Genomic DNA, 23250 nt, shown 5'->3' with positions numbered 1-23250 from the left:
ACCTGGTCTCCTCCAAGTCTACAGGTTTAAAACCCTTGCTTACCATTCCCTTTGTCCCTCACATATCAATCCTAGAAAACCCAAGCAGTGCTGAAGCTTCCTCTACACTCGTGTTCTGCCTTAGCTGCACCTGCTTTACCCAGACACTTGTCTTCCGAGTTGGCTCAGGAGGTCTATGCTACTTACTCTAGGTAGGAATGGTAGCACTCTCCTGTGTCCAACTGTGTGCTATACATTTTCCTATAAGAGCATTTGGAATGTATATGGTGTTTATTTGTACACATTTCACCTCTCCCCACTCTACTTTGTCACTTATTCACATTTGCCTTGGACAAAAAAAAAAAAAAAAAGAAAGAAACTAAGTTAAACAAAACTATAAACTGCTTAAGGGCTTTGCATTCTAGGTACCTACCACACTTACCAGTACATTGTAGATGCTCAGTAAATATTTGCTAAAAGAATGAATGCATCACTATTTGCGGTGTGAACTTAAAACAGCTCCAATGAATTAGACACTAATAATGTACTAGGTGTTACTAAATAAGAGTTAGATATGATCTGGGAGCATCAGTGACTCTGATGTCACAGCCACTTACTGCAACTTCTAAGATTACACCATGAGATAGAATATGTGTTCTAACCAAGTCAAGGGAAATCCCCTAGGAGCCACCCTAGTCTCGCCATGTAGCTCAACACAAAACAGCTTTTCATCAAAGTTCAGTTCTACCTATCTTGAATAGTGGTACACAGAAGGAGTCCTAATGTTAAGAAAAAATAGCATCAGAGAATAGCACAGAGGACAGATCTGAAAACCATTCAGTTTCTATTTTAACAAATCCAGTGCTCTACTATGGAGTCATTGTATACTTTCCTACTTAAAATACAGAAAAACATCTTGCTAGTTTCCCATATCTTGAAGTCACAAGGTTGATTACTTTGGGTGAAGACTTTTATTTAAAATGAGTAAAAAATTCAGTAAATCAAATTCACCATTTTATCACAATTAGATAGGACTCACTGTCTAAAGAAGATAGAGATGGTTCCACATTAACAAAACTAAAATGTCAATCATGAATTAGATGAAAGAAAATCACATGTGCTGCATGGTTATTTTAATAAGTATACCTCTAAGGCATTAAATTCAAAACTACTTTTTGTGATCAAAACTTTTAGATGCCTAAGTCTATAACAAAGATTATTGACTCTGGATCTCCAACTAATATAATTCTCAACTGGAAAATATTATAAAGAAACCTTTAAAATCAGAAATAACCTGAAATTTGCTGTTCACTATATTCTCAGCCTTATTTTAGAGGTCCTAGCCAGTAGAAAAGAGTTGGGGGAAAAAATAGTTAATTTGTGTTTTATTTTCTAACATTAACAATGCAATTTAAAATGGATAAAGGACTTGAATGGGCATTTTCTCTAAAGAAGACATACACATGGCCAATAAGCACACAAAGAGATGTGCAACATTGCCTATCATTAGGAAAATGCATATCAAAATCACAGCAAGAGGTGTGTATCCACTAGGCTGGCTACTGCTGGGAAAAAATTAGGATATGGAGAAAATGGAACTTGTACACTGCTGATGGGAATGTAAAATAGTGCCACTGTTGTGAAAAACATTGTAGAGGTTCCTCAAAATATTAAAAGTAGAACAACCACATGATCCAGCAATTCCACTTCTGGATCTGTATACAGGTACACGTATACAAACATACACATGTACACACACAAATTGAAATCAGGATCTTGAAGATGTCCTGCATATTCATGTTCATAGCATTATTCACAATAAGCAAGAAGTAGAAACAATTTATTCCATAGCTGAATGGATAAACAAAATGTGGTAAAATCCATTCAATGGAATGTTATTCAGCTTTAAAAAGGAAAGAAAACCTGTCACATGCTACAACATGGATGACCTTTGAGGACATTATACTAACTGTAATACAAATTCTATATGATTCCAGTTTTATGAAGTTTGAATTCATAGAAACAGAAAGTAGAATGGTGATTGCCAGGATTGTGGGAAAGGAGAGGGTGGGGAGTTGTTTTCACTTTGAATCAGTGTAGCTCCAGTTTTGCAAAATGGAAAAGTTCTGGAAAGCCATTGTACAGCAATGTGAATATACTCACACCAGTACACTGTACACTTAAAAAGAGTTAAGATGGTAAATTTTATGTTATTTACTATTTGTATCTGTGGAATGAATTGTTTCAATCTCTTGGCTAGTATTTTATGACATTAAAAATAAACACAAATTGTCATGGTTTGTCTACATAAAGATATCCCAAGTTCTCAACTAAAAAACTAAAAGAACTAATGAGAGTACAAAGTCAAAATTAATAGAAACATAGGAAAATCAATAGCTTTGTTCTATTAACACCACCAGTGGGGGAAAACAATGGGGAGAAAGTCCCATGCAATAAATTTAAGTGTGCAAGAGCTGCAAGAAGAAAACTGCACAAGTTTACTACAGAGCATAAAATAAATCCTGAATTGCTAGAGAGACAAATTACGCACCTGGACAGGAAGACATGATATTAAAAGACTATCATTCACTGATGTATAAATATAAAAGTTCAACCCAAATTCCAGTGGGATCATTTCACAGATCTTGAGAAATAGGCTTCAAAGTTCATACACAAGAGTATATGTGCATAAGTTCTTGAAAGAAAAAGATCAAGTGGAGGTGACTGGCACAAGGTCTAGATAAATATATCAACAAAAAATAATAAAGTGTCTAGAAAAAGATCAATATATGAAAGGAATTTATACATGAGAGTTGGCACCCCTTCCAAGAATGCAATATTTGTTAGATGGTGCTAGGGCAAAAGGTGATCAGTTTGGAAAAAAACAAAACTAAAAACAGCAGCTTCCATTACTTTAACAATGGCACAGTGACTCTGATAAGATCTTTAAATGCATCACTTCACTGAATGCTTAAAAATAAAATTTTTAAAAAGTCTTTGTTTTACAAATAAGGAGTGTGTAGTATAAAATGTTAACTTACCCAGAGTTACACAGCCACTAGTTGCTGGAGCCCAAAATTTGATTCCATGGCCCAAGTTCCCTAATCATTACAGCACACTATCACCCCTTACCATATCGTTATCTATACAACACATAAAATCATATATTCAGTAGGATTGAAAATCTAAACATAGGTGCATATTAGTTAAGATATACATATTATTAAACTTTACATTGAGGAGGGCTTCTTTAAGATGATAAATTACAAAAACAAACACAGAAAAAAATTTAACTATAAAAATTCTCCCACAGTGAAAGATACCATGAAGTAAAAGACATGCAACTTGGAGACTAAAACTGTAATAAATGCAACAAAGTACTCATTTCCATAATACAAAAAAAAAAAAAAATCCTTCAAATCAGTAAGTTACAAAAAGAAGAAATCCAAACAGTCACAGTCTTAGGAAAAGATGTCCAACCCTGCTTACATGAGAGAATTACCTATTAAAACCACAGTGTGCAAAATTTAACCCATGTTAAATGAATGCTGGTGAAGTGTGAGTGACAGGCATTCTTGTTGTGGTTTAGTATTAATAGGTTCAATATTTTGTGAGGCCAAGGGAGTAACATGGACCAGTAGGTGAAGTGACCAGGACTCTTAACACCGTGATTCTGCTTCTACCCTATCAAAGGACTCACAACTCTGCCCAAAATAGATGAGCAAGACATTTACTGCAGCACTATTGGCCACAGTGAAAGATTCTAAGTAATTAAAGGGTTCAGGGATAAGGAAATGGCTTAATAAGTCACTTACTCCTTTACTGAATACTATGTAGCCATTAAGAATGTGAGGGAGAATTCTGTGTACTGACAGGAAAAAAGATCTCTAATATATGGTAGAAAGAAGCTAATCTTAGAACAATTTGTGCAGTGTGACCCCACTTAAATGGAAATGGGTTGTCCGATGTGTCACTCTCTGTGTGTACACAGATGCACGCGACAGTGTCTGACAAGCTATATTTAAAAAACTATACCCAGGAACCCTCTAAGGCTGAGAGATCAGGGGGTGCAGTGTGAAGGGAGATTTTTGCCTTTTCCTTGATAGATTTAGCATTGTCTGAACTATATATAATAAATAAGGAGGGGTATTTGTATTTTATTTTGAAATTTTTAGATCATTCCCTTCCTCCCCTGTCCTTTCTGAAAACCAAATATGTCCTCTTTAATCAGGATGAATGAAACAATTTGGGGAAAAGGCTAAAGTAAACTAGGAATGGACTAAGAGAAAAGGGGCTACATTGCAAGTAGAAAGAAAAAAATAAGCACTGAAGTGAGAAGACCTAGTTTGCATTTCTGTTTCTATTATGGGTCAGAAAGCAAGACAATCTTTGTGGACATCCATCCCTCCACCTGAACAAGAAGAGAGCTGAACTGACCTTCTCCACAAGCTGCCTTTCAATTCAAAGACCTCATGGATGCTATGAATAAATTAAGCTGGCGATCTGCCTAAAGATTCAAATTTCCCAGCCAAAAAATAGTTTACGAAAATTATCAGTATTCAGCCACTAAAAGTGGTGATTATGAAGACTGTCGGAAAGCACAGAAAATATTCAGAAGGAACTCAGTAGAACGCTGACTCAGCGTGGCCACAAACATGCCAAGCACACACACACACAGAATCGAGGACCACAACAAATACACAAAAATAAAATTGGTTCCTTCATCATGTGATGCCATGGTCTGACAGCCTCCAGTTCTTCAATATCCATGCTGATTCCATGACACCAGTACTATTCTGACACCACTACCCAGTCTTAGCTACAGGCTCCATAGTCTTAAGGGCTCAGTCCCATAAGACTGTCCCACTTCAGAGGCCACTTCCAAGAACTGGGTCTTCAGGTTACCCATCTACATCTCTGTTCAACTTGCCTTCAAATCTGGAAGCTCCTAATTTTCTAGAAGGACTCATAAACGAGGATAGAGACCCAGAGTAGTCAAATATCTTGTCCCAGGTCAAAGCTTCATGACAGAGCCAAGCTTCAAATTCAAGTCTAGATGATGCTCAAATCCATGAAACCTGTGGTAAAGACAATACCAATCCTGAGGATGTCCTTGGGATTTCCCTGGTTCTATTTTCCTTTCCCTCTGAGATAGGTTTCTACCTCTCTCATCTCATGTTCTCACTTCTTCACCCAATGCTTTCCTTTATCTTGTGGAGAAATGCTCAAGAGTTTACAACTGATACTTTAGGTTTTGGATATTTCTCAAAAATAATTTGTTCTTTCTATAAGAAGAAAAAAATATTATGTTATTTGAATTGTTATTTTCCCACTGCCTTCCATGAAGGAGGAGGGACCCATAGGAATACTCTTTGCTGAGCTGCGTGAAGGCTATGAGCGGATGAAGGGGAGACTGAGAGGAAGGAACTAAATGATAAAGATAAGCTATGGTGAGGGCTGGTGGTGGAGAGAGCTGAAGCCAGAATGTAGAGAGGTCGCTTGGTGGAAGATCTGGGAAACAACCTTGGTGACTGGTAACAGATGGTAATTTACAGGATAGAAGAAAAATGAAGCCACTGCAAAGAAAGTTTGAGAAAGAAGACAACTAGTAAAAGAGATGTTTATAAAAATGTGAGCTGCTTGGGAGGCTGAGGCAGGAGGATTGTAAATTCCAGGCTAGCCTCAGGAACCTAGCAAAACCCTGTCTCAAAAGAAAAAGTTAAAAAAGGTTGGGGATATAGATCAGTAGCTGAGCACCTGTCTAGTGTTCATGAGGTCCAAGGTTCAACCCCAGTATCACCAAAAATCCACAACAAGAAGAAAAAGGAAGCACAGGATAATTAAAATAAAAATATTGACTCATATACCTCCTAAAATCAAGTACATATACAATATGCATTTACCACACACACTGTGGTTCCATGAATGTTAACTGAATGAGCCCTACCTGAAATTTGCAAGAACATACAGACTAGAAGCACTTTTATTCCTTTTAAATTGCTTAGGTGAACTTCTTTGCTTAAACTCCCTTCTTTAATTTTTATACAAGGAATCAAAAAAGCAGCCTGAAATGTCAAGTCAATTTCTGCAGACGTCTGGTGAGCCAGTGTGGCCCTCACATGCTCCTTTTTAATTATTCATAATGACTCACTATAGGTCCCACAATTTTTTTTTTCTATTAACAGCCATAATTTTTAAATGCTTTATTCCCACTGTGTTTCCTTGTTGGATATTTAAATACTGGTCAGTTGGCAGAAAACAAAAACAAGAACAAAACCATCATTCTTCAACCTCTCCCCAACTTGGGGATGTCCTTTTTTCCAAATTGCAATTTCAGCTCACTTATTAGTTTTAGCAAGTCATAACCTCACTGGCTGTCATCTGTAAAATGAATAGGATGAACCAAGTGATCTCTAAGATGTTTACAGCTGTAAGTTTTTCATATTTAAAAACTTAATTCTATATTTGAATCTCTTGCTTTGGCTCCATTTGGAGCCCAAGTTCTTTACTGATATTCCGTGAATACAATACATGAATTCTAAGTCACTGGTCCACACTCTGGGATCCCCTTCTTAAATGCAACTTCCATCCCACTAATATTGGGGAGTCTGTCTCTGCAGCTCCCAGCTCTAAAGTAAGTGGAAGCTTAGCACTTTGGCTTCACCTCCAGTTTCCCAATATAACTTTCTTTCCATACCCACAAATGCAAGGCTTTCCTGACCTTTAGTCTGTACAATTTCTCATTTCCATGCTCTCATAATCACTCTTTGCAAGTGGTGCCATGACAGGGTGACCAGCACCCTGACAGAGCAGGTTTCTGCTCAGGAGGTATGAACAGCCTGGGAAAATAAAAAGTCTGAAATAATCAGTAAAAGAGGAACGACAAAGCCAAAGATTGGATTTAAAAAGAGAGCACCTGATGGGTCTTCCCATTCTGATAGGACCTGGAACTGAACTACTAGAAAAAAAGGTCCCAATTCTTTATTTAAGGTGGGGTACATCAAAGGCAGGGATAAGGTTTCAGTGGGAGGAGTCTTGTTTCCAAGCTTGTTTCTCTGTGTGGAAGGGGTCTTGCAATAAACAGGCTGATTGGCATTTGGCAGGATACACCCATCTCCAGGAGGCTGTATTTGAACTTGAGCTGTGAGCAGGTCAGGGAGCCAGTGTGAAGTGGGCATTCTCGCGCCAGGTGTTTTCGGCCTGGGAGTTCCCAAGATAGAGACTTCCCTGCCAAATGGCTGGAACATCACTCAGCTCAACACAGCTCATAGAGGGCCCCAGCAGTGCCATGAAGGCCTATGAATATAGGATGAACAAACCCATCGCCTAGGTGGTGAGAGTACATATGTAATCATTTGTCTGGACACATGACTTTTGAGGAGTATCATTCATGGCTAGTGCAGTCTGCTTGCTATGAATGAAGAAATTTAAACTCCAACTACAATGGCTAATAAAATTTTCCAGGATATTTATAGCTGTCCCTGGCTGGTGAAGCAAGGGCAGCTGACTCACCAGGAAGAATGACGAGCAACTTCATCACATTACCATGAAGCAAACTCTAACCAGTAACATACCAGAAAGTAGGCAGAAGGGATGGCTTGATCCAAAATAAACAGGAACATTTCTGAGCTGCTTCAAGGGTCTGGGGTGCCACTTGGATCGACAGCTTGCTCACAATAACCTCAATACCCTGTACTAAGTTCTCTTTTCTACAAAAGCCATAATCCTCGCACTCAGCAGGTCAGTACATGTGCCATCTCCCAGCCCAGCCCAGCCCAATCTTGAGGTGCCACCAGTAGAGAGAAAGCTTTTCCAGATGCACTAGAAGAGAAACCAAATGCACACTGTTCGTTTTAGAGAATAGGAGTGCTTTTCTTTCTTCCTTGCTCTATAGGCAATTAAGTCCCTGACAGATTCCCAAATGGTACCAAATTCATTCCACAAGCATCAACCTCATTTCCACTCAAGACTTTGAAATAGCTACCATCATATATTTTTTAAATATAAGATATTGGATATCCTTCACAATGCAGATAGATGGAATAGGAAGCAGAGTTTGGGCTGACTATTTGGAATAGGGTTCCTCATCTGAACCTGGGACATACAGAGATAGCCAGGGTATGGGAGGAGAGTTTGAAATAGACGTTAAATTAACTGCAGTGTTTCCTTCTGGGGCTTTCAATCGTCACTAGATTTTTAAAGTAATCTCAAAATATTAAGACTCACTGACTGAAGGGAGGAAAATCATCTGTAGAAGCTGTCATGCTTAAGTCACTAGATTCTTCTGGACAGATTAGACTTTTGGAACAGGAAACAAATCACACTAAACACATTCATATCGTGCATTTGTTTTTCAAAATAATATGCCTGGGAACATACTTAGAAAAAATATGTAAAATATGCTCATATACATAAACATATATGTATGTATATGTATAAGTATACACTGTGTAATTTATTGAAAGGCATAAAAACCTTTGAACACGTAATTTTATAAGATTCATTCCTACCTCACATTAATTTGTAAAGCTATATAATAAATGTTCTATAGGGATCCTTTTAAAACTCAGCCAAGTAAATGGTAGGTTTTTCTTGAAGAAAAAATAGAGAAGGAAAGCCAAAAGCATTTTTTTAAAAAGTATGCAAGAGAACTCAAACTGCAACATTCTGAGATGTACTGTAATGCGATAATAATGAAGATTCTATTATAATACACAAACACATCAAGGAGAGAGAACAGAGGCGAAAGCAGGCCTAAACTTAGTAATGAGAGGGGGAAATTATTCCAAAGCCTGCTATAAAGTTTGTTCACAATTTAGATCTCTACCTTAGATTGTACACCAAATTTAAGTTTTGATATAGAATAGAGAGAAGGAGAGAGAGAAAAGAAGTAGAATGAAATCACTTAAGAAATATGAAAATATAGGTGATCTTAACAGGAAAAGTTTTCTAAGCCAAAAGAAACACATAAAATTCTAAAATAAAAGGAGGATAGATTTGACTATATAAGTATTTAAAATTTCTGCATGTCAGAGAACACAGTAAATGAAACTAAAAGCAATGATAAGGAAAAATAGTTAACAGTTTCAAACAGTACTAATTTTTCTTCTCATTCTAGCTACTCATGAGGCTGAGGCAGGAGGATTGCAAGTTCAAGGACAGCCTGGGCAACTTAGCAAGGCCCTGTCTCCAAAACATATTTTGAAAAAGAGCTGGGGATGTGGCTCAGTGGTAGAGCCCTCACCTAGCCTGCCCAAGGCCCTGGGTTCAATTCTCAGTACCACAAATAGGAACAGTATTAATTTTTACATAAAGATACTCAGTAAGAACAAACAGCTGTGGCAATTTGGTAATATGCATAAAAGCCCTTTAAAAAGGCATTTAACCTAATAGCCAATAATTCTACCACCAGGAATTTACCCTAATTATTAAAGATAAATATTTATTTATGAACAGAGATATTTATACTACCATTATTTATATTACTTCTAATAATTGAAACACTGACTTTCCAAAAATATTGTTGATAATATTTAGTAAAAATCACTTGTGTTCAAATAAAAAAGCAGTCTATAATATTATCCAAAATTTCTTTTTTATTTCTTAGTGTTGAATTCAGTAGGCCTACTATATTTCACAATTTTGACAATGGTTTCTCTGAAACTGAATCATAGAAAGTTTCTTTTGTTCATAATTTTTCTGGATATTTCCAATTTTTATTTTATTTTGTAATATATAGAACATTTAAAATACTTTGTAGATCAGTAAACAAACCCTGTACATTAAGAGGAAGTAATTATCCACAAAACAAGGCCCAAAAGAATAACCATTATATTTTCTATGACACAATGGGAATAGAAAATATAACTCCCCCTTAGGATGACAAACAGGAGTTTACCTTTGTGCCCTTGCATTAGAAGCCTGTGTTGTGAGGTATGCCAAGGCAAGTAAGCTGTGCCAACCCTCCTCCATGCAGGCTTCAGAGGCCTCCATCACGGGAGTCCTGTAGGCTGCTCCTGGCTGGCAGTGTAACCGTGCAGGGATGATTCGTTTGCCTTTCTAGATCTACCTCCCGCTTCTGCACCCTATTCTAGGTCCTGTCTGTTGCCCTGAAGAGCTGGCACCACATGGTGCCTACTCCCCCGGCTTCTCTTTGGATTGGCTGATGGGAATGACAGTCGACCAGAGAGTGGTGAAGAAGGTCAAACTATTTCTCCGCAGCTCTCACTGGCACGTGGCCTGGCCGCACCTCTCTACTGAAGAACACAGTACCTATCCAGCAGCCCTCTCCACACCACTCAGTCTCCCTTGAAGACCTTGGAGTCCCCACAGTCACTCTTACTTTTGCCCCTCCAAGTGAAGGGCTGGCAAAAGCTCCTCATTGTTACTAGCTCCAGAGTACTTTTCCATCTACATCACTTTTTAAACCAATGTCCTATCTTTGTGAACAGGCTCTGATAAATTTTCCTCAAAGCACCCAACTTCAGTGTTACCTAATTCCTGATAGGACCTGGGTTGAGATATATGTGTGTGTGTGTATATATAAAGACAAATACACACACACACATATACACATGCACATTTATTTATCTATTTATCCAAGAGAAAATAAAGTTAAGTGCATTCATACTAAACAAAGCAAAAGGAAAAGGCTTATCTAATGTGGTTTGGAAAATTTTTTCAAGTTTGGGACAAACAGAAGTTAGGCCCTATGCTAACTTTATATTTCAATTACCTAGAACATCTTATGCTTTCTAGTCAATGTTTTAAAAAGAATACAGGCAAGTTACTAACTTTCATACAACCTCACTACATACAAGAAAGTGCGCTTAGCAATGGAATAGAAGAAAACATAAGTTATATTGCTTCTGTCACACCAAATTTAAAGGTACTTTTTTCTTCTGGGCCCACGTTGTATAATATCACAAGACACCTTTTCACTTTGTTCGAGGTTAGCCCCAAAACTCATTTGCTAATGAGGCTTACTGGATCCAGACCTGTCTGGTATAAGGTGTAGAAAAAAGATAGCATGAACTCACCATAAGTTTATTAACCATTTAAGGATTTGACGAGCCCACTTTTTAAAAAACCCTCCTAAAATAGCAAGAACATACACCAGCTTGTTTTAACCAGGTGTAGCACTGAGAAGAGGAAAGGTAAATCTGAGAAAAGTATGGGGCTACTCACTCAGATTATCCCAGCCCCATTCTAAGAGAAAGGTGGGTAGAATGTTCTTTCACTCAAAATTGCTATGAGGCATTCTAAAAGAAAAGTGGAGTCACACTGATAATTATTGATAATTTCACAAGAGATGGGGGAAATATTGTTTCATTTGAGCAGAGCACTTCAGGCACAGTATGAATTAGTACTGTGAGTCCCCCAGTTACCCCCAATCAGCAGTAGAAGTCAACTACAATTCAGGTGGCAGTCCCTTGTGTGACAGGTCTGGAACTTTGGGAGTAGTAGGAGACAGCAAACTTGGCAGTGGGTCCCAGCAATAGTGTTGAGCTACCTTTACATTGCTAAGAGGACTCTAGAAGTCGCAAAAGGTAGCATCTCTTCCTTCTTATCCTGAACAAAAGTGAGTTTATGACTATTGAGATATAAGTTCTGAGAAGAAGAAAATCAAAGCAGTGACAAATCCAAAATGGTCAAGAGCAGCACAAGAACAGTGGGGGACTCATGGTGAAAATATCACCTCTTTCCCAGCTCTACCAATGACTGGTCAGAGATGTCAGCAACCCATAACTACAATAGCTCAAGAGAAACAGCAACACTGGAGTCTTAATGCTTCATTTCACTAAATTAACAAGTAATACACTCTAGGAGTAAAGGAGATGTAAAAGCATAAGACTTGAACACCTTAGACTCTGGACCAATCTCTGTCTCTGTGCTCCTTATAGAGAGGCCAATTCTCTAAGAAAGGAGAAGCCAATGGAGATACCACAAAATGTGTTCAATTATAAGGCTCCTGTTCACTTGAAAAATAGAGCTTAAGAAAATCATAGGGAAAAATGTTAACTTTCTCAAAGTCAGCAGTAAATGACAAGGCAACCATATACTGATAACCAGTTAACAAGGCAAAAGATAAGTTTCCTTCAAGTATGGAATATCTTATGCTTCTTTGGGAATTCCCTTCCCCCAAAGTACATCAGATGATTAATGAGCACCAAGAAGGCTCTCAACGAGCTGAGCACTACACCCTGGAGCTGGCTGGAGCCTGCACACCTCTGTCGACCATGATGGCCCTCCCTGCCTCACTGTGCAACAGAGCCCACCTATCAGAACTATCATTAGCCCCTCCCTGCCATCTCTCCTTATCTCATGTAAGACCTCAAATAGAACACATTATATGAAAACAGGAAAAACTACCACCAAGGTAGATCGAGATCCTCCTGTGAGAGAAATAGTAAAGGACAGAAAGCAAAGACTCAGGACACACACACTCTAAAATAGTACTCATGGTGGATTCAAAAACATTTGTGATATTTATTTCCTTCACTATTCAGCAAATGCCCATTATCACAAGGAAGGTTGCCATACTGTTTGGGACAAAACTGAAAAAGACTGAAATCACCAACATAAACTTGGAATGAGAGCTCATTGTATTCTGGATTGTTTTTTGTTTGTTTTGTTTTACACAATATCTTTATTTTACTTAGTCTTATGTGGTGCTGAGGATCAAACCCAGTGCCTCACACATGTTAGGCAAGTGCTTTACTACTGAGCTACAACCTCAGCCCCTGGGTTTTATTTTTATTAAAGAAACCTTGGTACATTTAATCACTCACTCTGTGCCACTATATGATGTCAAAAAATAACTTGGCAGGTGGTTCAATATTGTACTCATAACAGTCCAAGTCTAGAAAACCATAGGTGTGCAGGCCAGCTGAAATGGCTATGTATACTTTCATTAAAGATATGGTACTTTTCATCCTATGAAAGAAGCACTGCAGAAAAATAAAATGCTATGGGTCACAATTGTTACTTAGAGGCTAGAAATGACTTGAGGATTTGCCACTATGCTCCTGAGCACTAAATAAATTTGATGATATTACCGAAAAAACTACTGAACCACCCAGACATTGATTCACTTACAAAAGGTATTTTTCTTTAACTATGCAGAATGATCTTACTATATACACACCTACCTAAGACAGTCAACAAAATGTAAGTCATATATAGCGTAGAGATGAGAGGAAAGGCTTCCTTTACTCTCTGAAGAGTCACTGGAATGAATTAATGGTAAACAGATGAGATGGGAGAAAAGACAGTCTTCCTGGGCACTTGGAAGCACTCACAAAGTGCAGTGAGTTCACGCTCACCAGGTTCTGAAGCCCATGCACCTTTCTTTCATAGGGGAATGGAAATGGAAAATGTAGACAAGTTTTAAAGGTATAGCATGTGATTTTTAGGGTCCTCTGTGAGCCTGGGAAAAGAGCCAGTAGATTGGACCAAAGTCTGTTTGGTCTCCAGAGTACATAAAGGATTATAAATGATTCTCTTTTCAGAAGAATCTCTGTTTTTTTCCCCCCAAATACTGACTGGAGCTGAAACAGAAGACAAAGGTGTTTAGAAAAGTCCATCCAGGTGTGTTAATAGACTTTGGACTTCCTTTCTGCCATATGAGTTTAGTTAAATGAAAACTTACAGAAGGAACCAGAGGTGATTGCTTTCCTCCTTAGTGGGTACAGACTTTAAACAGATAAGGAGGTATCACAGTAAAATCTCTTCCAGCATCTGCTGCTGTTGTTGGGTTTTTTTTGTTGTTGTTGTTCTTGTTTTTATTTTTTTGGTTATTGTTTTTGGGAGGGGGTTATACTAGGGATTGAACCCAGCAGTGCTTAACCACTGAGCTACACTCCAGTCCTTTTTATTTTTCATTTTGAGATTTTAGACAGGGTTCCACTAAGCTGTTTTAGGCCTCACTAAGTTGCTGAGGTTAGTCTCCAACTTTTGATTGTCCTGCCTCAGACTCCCAAGTCTCTAGGATTACAGGTATGCACCACTGTGCCCAGTGCATCTGCTACTTTTCAAGTTCCTTTAATTTAAAGTAAAATTAAAACATACCAGGGCACCACATTTTTGGAGTGACAGTCCCTGGACTCCTTCAATAGGTAATCCCCAAGTATCAGGAAGAAGGCAAAGGGGTTTCATCAGAGATATACACACACTGGATGGATATCTTAAAATATATCCAACTCTAACTCTTCAGTTAAAGAGTAAAAATATCTAGATTCTTATTCCATTTAAATAGACCCAAGTAAAGTTCCTGTGAAGTTTTCCAGAGAGTTAGATTGCTTTAAAATTGGCCATGCATTAAATAAAGCTTTGTTTAACAAAAGTGAACAAGAAACTGATATGGTATCTGTACATTCACTCTGCACAAGGTGCCTTTATCTAAAAAGCATTACTCAGAGACAAACAAGAAATCAGATTACAGCTCTGGAGAACCATACTCTGCCTCTTCCAGCAACACTGCCCACTCACACAACATTATATGAGCAACAACCACCTGCTACTTCCCAAGGAATGTGCAATCTACCTTCTCCATTCTCTCCCTAAAGGCTCTCCCACTTGACACACATGCCCTTTTCATTCATTCCCAGCATTCACCTTTCATCTCCAAGTGCCACTAGCAGTAAATGTGCAAAGGGGTTCTCTTTAACAGCAGAATCAAAGAGAGAAGCATTCAGCATTACATTTTATAATGAAACAAAACCCCAAATCCTGAGAGTCTACTCAACCAGTGCTAAAAGCTATTGCAGGAAGGGATCTGTTCCTGGGTGCCTGACTTCCTTTCACATTACCTGCTTCGGTGTACTTCAATCCCACTTTTACTTCTGTGTCTTTTGTCTTTGGGGGTGGCCAGACAGCTTGGAGTCTGCCAGGAGTCCTGTCGTCCTGCTCTGTAGGGCTCTGGTCAGGCTGTGGAAAAGCAGACCAAAAAAAAAAAAAAAAAAAAAAAAATCAGTTAAATGAAATGTGGCCAGAGCCCATTAATTATTGAAAACAAACATGCTAAGACTAATTCTAATATTAATTTTAACGACCATTCAACTGCTCTCATTCATTACAGTTGAGACATCTTACTAAGGTACAACTCTTTTTCAGAAGTAGAAATGATCAGTTGGGGTGAAAATTAAAATAATAATAATAATAATAATAACCAAAAAAACTCAAGGGTAAGTACTACACAACCCTTACTAGTTTTTTAAAGATTATTATTATAAGCCTATTTTTTAAAAGCACAAATGAACTTTGAGTTGAAGAAATAGACACAAATGTACTGTATTTTGGTACATTTATAGGAACATTTACAATCATATCCCAACAACTCCAGGATTAATAAGGACTAATTTTGCATTTTCCATGAACATTCTCAACAAGCCAAGATACACTTCTCTATGCATTCCACACTGCTTAATTCTTTCTTTCCTATTAAAAAAAAAAAAAAGAATGAGAGTGTCTTCATATTCAAGTTATTTTTATAGGAATTGATTTTTACATTTAGGAGAATGCTATTTTTTGTTTAATTTTTAACCACAACCTGAACCTTTTTCTAATGACTTTAATTTTTAATGTTTTACCAGAACATACTAAGTATATAGGAGGGAGTGGTAATCACATACTAAATTGATCTTATGCAATAAATTCTATACATTGTTTTTATGAACCTTTAATATCTATTAGACAGATGCTTCCTAGTCTTTAGACATTATCTGAATTAATTTTCTCTGAATAATAACTGTTTTCATTAGATACATTTTATGCACTAAATTTAATCCTCATGATAATCACATAAAGTAAGGGTTATTTTCCTTATTTTGCACATAAGGAGATTGAGACTCAGAAATTATCAAGGTCACCCACCGTGTATATGGTAGAGTTAGAATTAAAACCCAGTTCTCCCTCTAAATTCAGTGCTCAGGAAGCCTCACAGCCAACATGGAACATTTCAATTACATCACAAACACACATTTTGCTAAATGGCAGACTTTCAAAGGAAATCAGTTTTCACAGAGGGGTAATTAAGCAGTGAGAAAATCCCTATAAACCTGGGCTATACCTCCATATGCATTGCTTCCCATGCCGCTAAGTCTTTAAAAGTATTTACTATGGATGTTTGAACTCAGAGTGAGCATTTCCCCTTCCTACTCACACATCTTTACATATATCCTCTTATTACACTCCAAGAAATATGCGGAAGAAAGAAAAGAACTTCTCTCCAACTCAATACTCCATACAAGGACGATTTGATTTCAATAAAATCATTTTTCACACAAACGAGAACACTAACAATAGGCAACTGAGATTCACTTGATCGGCAAACCTGAAAAAAAATAATGTAGCATCACAACTTATGATAAAATGCAAAACCCAATTCTACATACACTTCTGGAATCAGATGGGCTGTCCGCTGGTTTGGATTTGGACCGTTCAAACACAGCTCTTAGTGATTCCTTTTCATGTCTCATCTTGCGCTTGAGAGCTTCCAGCTCAGAGGTGTCAGCTGTGGTCCCCTTTTTGGGGGGACGGATGAATAAGGCTTTAAAGGCCTCCAGGGCAGTCTCTGGCGGTTTAGGCTTGACCTCACCACTCTGGGTTTGGGCATCTCCAGAGCCGCTCTGGCTCTCCTGATCAGCTCTGCAGCCCATCTCTCCTCCTCTGGGCGACTCAGGGTCTGCTCCCTTCAGTTCAGTTTTGGGCATGTCAATGTTGAGCAGCTGAGAGAGCTGCTCCAGGAGAGTGGGAGTGGCCTTCGGATCAGTTGCTTTCTCCCTATTCTTCACTGTCTGTGGCCCCGTCTGCACCAGAGACTTCTGAACAGGCTGGGTCAATTTGAGCAAAGCCAGGTCCCCATCTTTTGGTTTAATTTCAGTGATGGTCTCCTCTCCCTCTGCCATGGCCCCCTTCTTCAGTACACGAAGCCCACTGAAGAAAGCCGGAAGCTGGAATGACTTCTCTCCAGGGACTTCTCCTTTGCGAGAGACATTTGCAGTGACTTCAGCCCTCGAGTTCTGGCCTGTTGCTGCAGGTGGGACTTGGGACCCTTCTCCAGCCTGGCCTTGGCTAAGGCTGTGCTCACCAGGTTGCAATTTGCTGCTTATCTCAGGTGGAGTCCGTTGAGGATTTTCGGCACAGAGCTCTGCATCTTCCATTTCCTCAGTGCTAATATTTTCTCTAGAACCTCCTGGTTTTTCTGTGGGCTTCTGAGATGTCTCAGATAAGTCAACACTGAGGGACCTTGGGCCATTGGTGCTGCTTCCTTCTTCTGGCTCCTGGCCTCCATCATCAGAGTCAGAATCACTGGTGGTGTGCACAAGGGTCCCACGGACCCAGATGACATCATCTCTGCCCACACTTAAAGTAGCAAGTGGAAGAGGCTCCTGACCAGGGAGAGAACTCCCTGCTTCGGCTTTTCCCTGACTTCCTTCTGATTCTGTCTCCATGCTTTCAGACTTCCCATCATTCCTACGATCAGGTGGAACCTGAGCCTTTATCTCCAGCTCATCTGAGCCTTTGCTGGGATCATCCTGCTGAGGTGTGGGATCCACATCTAAACTGCGGAATGCTTTCAGCACAGCATCTTCCTCTTCAGGCTTTACAGATTCCAACTTATTTGTAAATCCAAAGAGGGATTTCATAGAAAACTTACTCAGGATCGACTGAGCCATTTCAAGTCCAGCTTCAGGATTTTCTGGTTCCGACACATCACTGCCATTTAGAGAGTTCCCAACCTCCTCCATGCCTCCGCAAGCCCTGAGTGGAAGTTCTGACTTGTGCTACCCTTGCCCTGCTCTCTCAGTTTATCCACTCCATCTGCCCTGAAATTACAGGGCAGGGAGCAACAGGACCCGGGAGGGAGTCAGTCTCTCAGTCTCTCAGAGAAAACACTTGGTCTCTCTTGGGTCACTGTGCCCTCCCTTCCGGTTTACTCGATGACGGCGTGCCCGGGGCAACCGTAAAAAGCCTGTGGAGCTCTGTGCCCAGGAGCAGCTGAGACTGCGCACCTTTACTACACACGGACAGGAGGCTGCTCTTCTTGGACTTCCGTATTTATTCTCCTGGACAAAAGACTTTTTGTCGTAGGAAAGTCAGCCTGCCCCGAAGTCCCAGCCAGGACTTCAGGAGGAGCTCCGCCCCAGTGCCTGCGGTTCTCCTGGTTGCATTCAACTTCCTCATTGGTGAGCAAGTTTAAGTTCCTGAAAGTGCTGAGCCGGCAAGCTGATCCTGACAGTCCTTAACCACCCCCTGGAGCAGCCCAAGGGATTCAGAAGTGAATCAGCAGAAAATGATTGAACTACTCCTTACACGAGCCCTCTTTTCCATCTGGATTTTGATCAGAGGCCTGGGCCATCCAGGCAAAACAAAAAACAAACAAACAAACAAACAACAACAAAAACACTAGTAGGGCACACACATCAACAGCCACTTACGAAGCCCTGATCAAAGGGGAAAAAATAAAGGTCATCTCAAAATGCCCAGAACTTTCAAAGCAGTTAATTTATTGCCCTTGAAGGTTTTTTTTTTTTTTTTTTTTTTTAATGTTTTCTTCCGCTTCCCTGCAGGTTTCATCTGGAATGCAGATTTCAGCTGCCCACTGGAGAAGGAAAACCAACACGACTGGTTTCAAATTACTGCTGTTTTAGCGCTGCCCTTGCTGCCTGAGTTCTACAAACAGGTACTTAGGCAAGCACGCCCACCACACCCAGTGTCTACCAACCATTGGGTGGCAGAGTAAACAGCCCAGCAGGAATAATTACCAGCAACACTCCTGTGCCAATCTCAAGCTTCGACTTCCTGGCTTCCTTAGGAATCCTGATGGCAGAGGAAGGCAGAGCATCCCTCTCTGCTTTGGTGCTCCAAACAAATAAAAGAACCTGGCACAGGGCACAATGAAACACATGGCCTGCCTTGTTAGGCAAAGTAATTCATCAAAGATTCCTTAGAAACCACATTCCCTCAATGGGCAAAACATATGAAGTCTTTTTTAGGTGCCTATCACAGACCCATTTTGCCTAAAACAAAAAACAGGACAGACAAAATCGCCTCTAAACATCAACTCAATGTAATTTCCACCACTCTTGATTATATGCTGGGAACCTGGCAACTTAAGGACAGGGGAAAAAAATTGCAGCACTGTTTCCTAGCTGCCTAGCTGCCTCTTGGGACAGCTTCCTGTTGTACCTGAAGGTCTCAGTGTTTTTCAAAACTAGTCCAGTGAGCAGACACATAGTGAGCCTCTGGAATGGACAGGGCACAGTGCTAGATTGAGAAAAGAGTCAAACTGGCTTAATAGTTACTGCCAGTTCCTTTTGAGCAAAGCTCCAAGAAGATTGCAGCCAAGTATTAGACACAAACAGCAATTTCTTCTGCAAAACAGAAGCCATAGTAACGAGCAAAATGACAGTCTTGCTTTATCTGCAGTGGGGAATGGCTGTAGGTCACCCTTGGATAACTTGACTCATGTTCTCTAATACTACAAACAATGTTCATAGGTATTAATTCTGAGAAATTCTGATTGCAACAATGTTTTCAGTAATATATTCCAAAGGAATCCTTACACAAATTTTATAAAAAGGTACATTTTATTATTTCACCAACACCTATGGGGAAAGGAAGATACCACCTTCTAAACCCTAGTTTGATTTTGTGTCTAAAATGGGTACTTTCCTCTTTGGCCCTGATTTTAGCTCATTTGGGGATTATTAACTGAAGTAAACTTAAATCAAAAACCATCAGGATACCCCAGAACAAACAAACAAACAAACAAAAAACAAAAAAAAAATCAATGGTGTCATTTAAGTCTCAGCACAAGCTTGCTGTCTAGAGGAAATGCTTATTGATAAAAGTCAGACTTCTGCTTCTTCAAGATTGTGAGAAGGAATCATCTCACCAGATCATAGATTAGTCTTAAGAGGTACATACGCAAAGAGGGGTAAGGGGTGGAGACACCACACATACTTGGTGAGAACCCTTCATTTTCTCCAACACAACTAATGACTAATTTCCAAAATAAGTTTCCAGGCCACTCAACAGACAAAAATAGGACCTAAAATGGAAGGGTCTGTTAGTTCTTCCATACTGTGGAACTGAATTATAAGGTTTTAGCATCCTTTCAATAGCCATCAATTTCAAGAAAAGTGGGGCAGGTCTTTGATCCCAGGAGATTATTCGATTGCAGTTCCTTGACCCTAAGTATATAAGGTATTACAAAGCTCATTTTAAAAATTAAGAAACCAAGCAGAAAGAAGGTAACTGAATAACATTACACAGCTAGTAAGTTGGGAATAATGTAAATAATACCAAACATCTGAGTGTTTACCATGTGCCAAGATATTTTAGGTGCACCACACATAATAACACATTTGAAACAGATTGCAACTATATGATGGTCAGTATTATTATTCTCTTCCTGCTAGGAAATTGAGGCACAGAAAGATTAAATAGTGTGCTCATGTTTAGAGACCCACTGAATAGTAGGCCTAGAATCTGAATCCAGACAGTCAGGCTCCAGACCATATTCTTAACCACTCCTCCATAGGATGCCACACACAGCTGCAACTTGAAGTACAAAGGGGCTTCAGTCCAGCTTGGTGTGAACTCTAAGATGCAAGATGCACTTTCTCCTTCAGGATGATACAGGAGTATAAATAAGTTCATGAAAACTTACACTGAGGATGCCCATCATTTCCCCTGCTATAAGTTCAGAAGTGTAGAGATGCTTCTTAGGGGGGAAAAATCAAGTAAAAATTCCAGTAACATCTAGCAGGTTTGTCTATTGACCATAGACAAGATAGAGCCTGCTGAAATTGAGCAAATTGAAAGGTTTTCCAGTTTCCTACCATTCTCCCTCATTTATGAAACACTCCAATTGCAAAGACTCACTCATCCAGTGTCATTAATGAGCACCAGTTAGGTCTGGGATACAAAGATGAAAACACTCCAGACTACCACCACCATGAAATGTGTAGTTGGGAGAGAAATCAGCCAAGAAAGAAGTGATTCTTTGCTCAGAGAAGGTAGCCAACTACTCTACACCAGGAACTCAGTCTGAATAACAGCAGCTGGGTTGAAACAATTTTGAATGAAAGCAAGGAGTGACATTTTAAATATGAAGAAAAGTGAAGATCAGCAGCCTGGTAATTCAGAGATCTGAACACTTACTCTTTCAGGCCACTAGTTCTCATGATCAGAAGGACTCTGGTCACTATGGGGTTTGAAAAGTGTTTTGAATTATAATCAAATAAGCAAACTGCAAATGTGATCTAAGTGGGTTGGTCTTGAAAAATGAATCTATTTAAAGTTTAAACACTTGGAGGAGTAGGATAATCACCCCTCTTGGACATTATTTATGTCAGTATCATATCACATTGTGATGAATACTTTGGAAGGACCTGCTGCATAAAACCAGTGGAAGCCAAGATTTTCTTCATTTACAACCCACTACCATCTCAGCTGGTTCTCTTAGAGTTCTAACAAAACACGTAAACTCTTAATAGCCACATCCGAGCCAAAGGCCAAATGAAAATGGTCTAAGCAACATTTGAGCCATATGATAATCTTCATAACTGTTTGTTAAAAACAGCCCCCACCTACTTAAAATATGAACACAGCATTTGTGAGAATATCCTACCAGTGAACCCTCCACGTTTCCCCCATTCACCATCCTCTCAACTAGATAGAAGCTGGAGTCAGTTCTGCTTGATGGCAACAGTAGACGCTGTTGAGAGAAGCCTGAAAGAACTACAAGGCACATCACCACCTACAGGCTGTTGTGCTTGGCTCTGTGACCTCCACAGTGTTAAAGAAATTTGCATTCAAACCTATTTTTATATCACTCTGTGAAAGTTGTACACTGCCTAAAAGAAAACTTCTGAAAGCCTCCTTCCTTTGTGATCCCCTTCCCCACGTCATTCAAGTTAAATAATTTACTCCACATTCTCAAAAAACCCCAGAAAAGCAAACAAGATTGCTTCCACTGTCAGGCTAATTGTCCTGTTTCACCTTGTCTAGTTTAGTTCAAGCTCTGGGCCTGATTTTAATGATCAATTGCTTCTAGCTTCCCAAAGTCATTCCAATAGGTTCATGTGGCAGGCAATTGCTTGAAACAAGGAGAAAATGGGGTTAAAAATAGTTAAGGATGAATAAGAGTGTAGAAACGGTGTGGGGGGAAATTTTCAGAGCAAGGCACTGGGTAAATTAAGTACACTATGAAAAGGAGGAAGAGGATCAGGGGTGAAGAGGGGCTTTTGTTGTTGTTGAGGAAGTATATTTTAACTCACCAAATGATGTCTGGTACAAAGGGAAGTGCTGAGGAAACTATGATGTCAGGATTATCCAAAAAAAACATCCGTTGACTGGATGAGGCGTCATAAAAAAGACGCATAAAACTATGGAAGATCCCGGGTAGAACCAAGTTGTTGGGAGGCTGAATGGGTCTTTAGAGACATTAGAAATCACCTCGCTTGACCTTATGTTAAAGATGAACACAGTTAAAGTCAAGACAGGCTCACTAACCAGAACCTGCCGTGCTGCTCAAGTGCAGTATCTCCATGGGGAACGAGGCTTCCCATCTCCCACTCCTCCATCACGCCACCCTCCCCATAGGCCTTGTGATCTTACCCTCTTCCTGAGCAGCATCCTCCAGAGGCCCATATTCCACATTGTTGAAATGGAGATGACACTTTGCTTCTATTTGATTCACAGAACTATGAGATCACACATAGGACCAAACCAGAGGCCTCCTCAGGCACCTCCTACTTTCGCAGCACTTCCTCTGCCTTCTTGGCAGGTGTTCCCCTGCCAACTAACCTAGCCCCTCCGCACAGCCTATCAAAAGCTGCGATTGTTTCTTCTAATTGGTTAAAAAGAAATCGGGTGGCACCTGCCTATTGCAAGGATGGGTCCCAGTGATTGAGGCCTTTTTTGTTATTGCTGAACAGTCAGTGTAAAATAGTTCTAAGACTGGTTTCCCCTCGGTATCAAAGTTTCTATGAAAATGGGTTGAAAGTTGATAGCAAACCAAAAGAGTCTAAAAGGAAAGAGGAAAGGCTGGGCATGTTGTGAAGTTGGAAAAAGGGAGGAGAGCAGTGGGTGTGCGATCATTTAATGATCAAGAAATAAGGGCACTGGGCAGAGTTAAGAGTACAGTCCTGGGTTCAGATCATGCTCTACCCCGGTAAGAAGCTTGACCTTGGCGAAGTTATACAGGTACCCTGTCCATGGTTTCCTCACCTACAAACTGAATAAACCCCCTCCACCTCC

At 39.6% G+C, this 23250-nt stretch overlaps 1 protein-coding gene across 4 annotated transcripts in view; it reads right to left on the bottom strand.

Annotated features, from left to right (window-relative positions):
• Positions 1-23250, bottom strand: part of FMN1 (formin 1) — a 390151-nt gene that overhangs the window by 252884 nt on the left and 114017 nt on the right. For 3 of the 4 annotated variants that reach the window (XM_079126348.1, XM_079126351.1, XM_079126350.1), the window contains one exon: positions 14790-14907. In XM_079126348.1, the coding sequence (XP_078982474.1) occupies positions 14790-14907 (118 nt within the window). Of the gene's footprint in view, positions 1-14789; positions 14908-16373; positions 18507-23250 lie in introns of those variants that run through there. The other variant, XM_079126349.1, reaches the window with a different exon arrangement.

This window comes from Sciurus vulgaris, assembly GCF_902686455.1.
Source record: "Sciurus vulgaris genome assembly, chromosome: 2".
NCBI lineage: Eukaryota > Metazoa > Chordata > Mammalia > Rodentia > Sciuridae > Sciurus > Sciurus vulgaris.
This window is presented reverse-complemented; position numbering and strand designations above follow the sequence as displayed.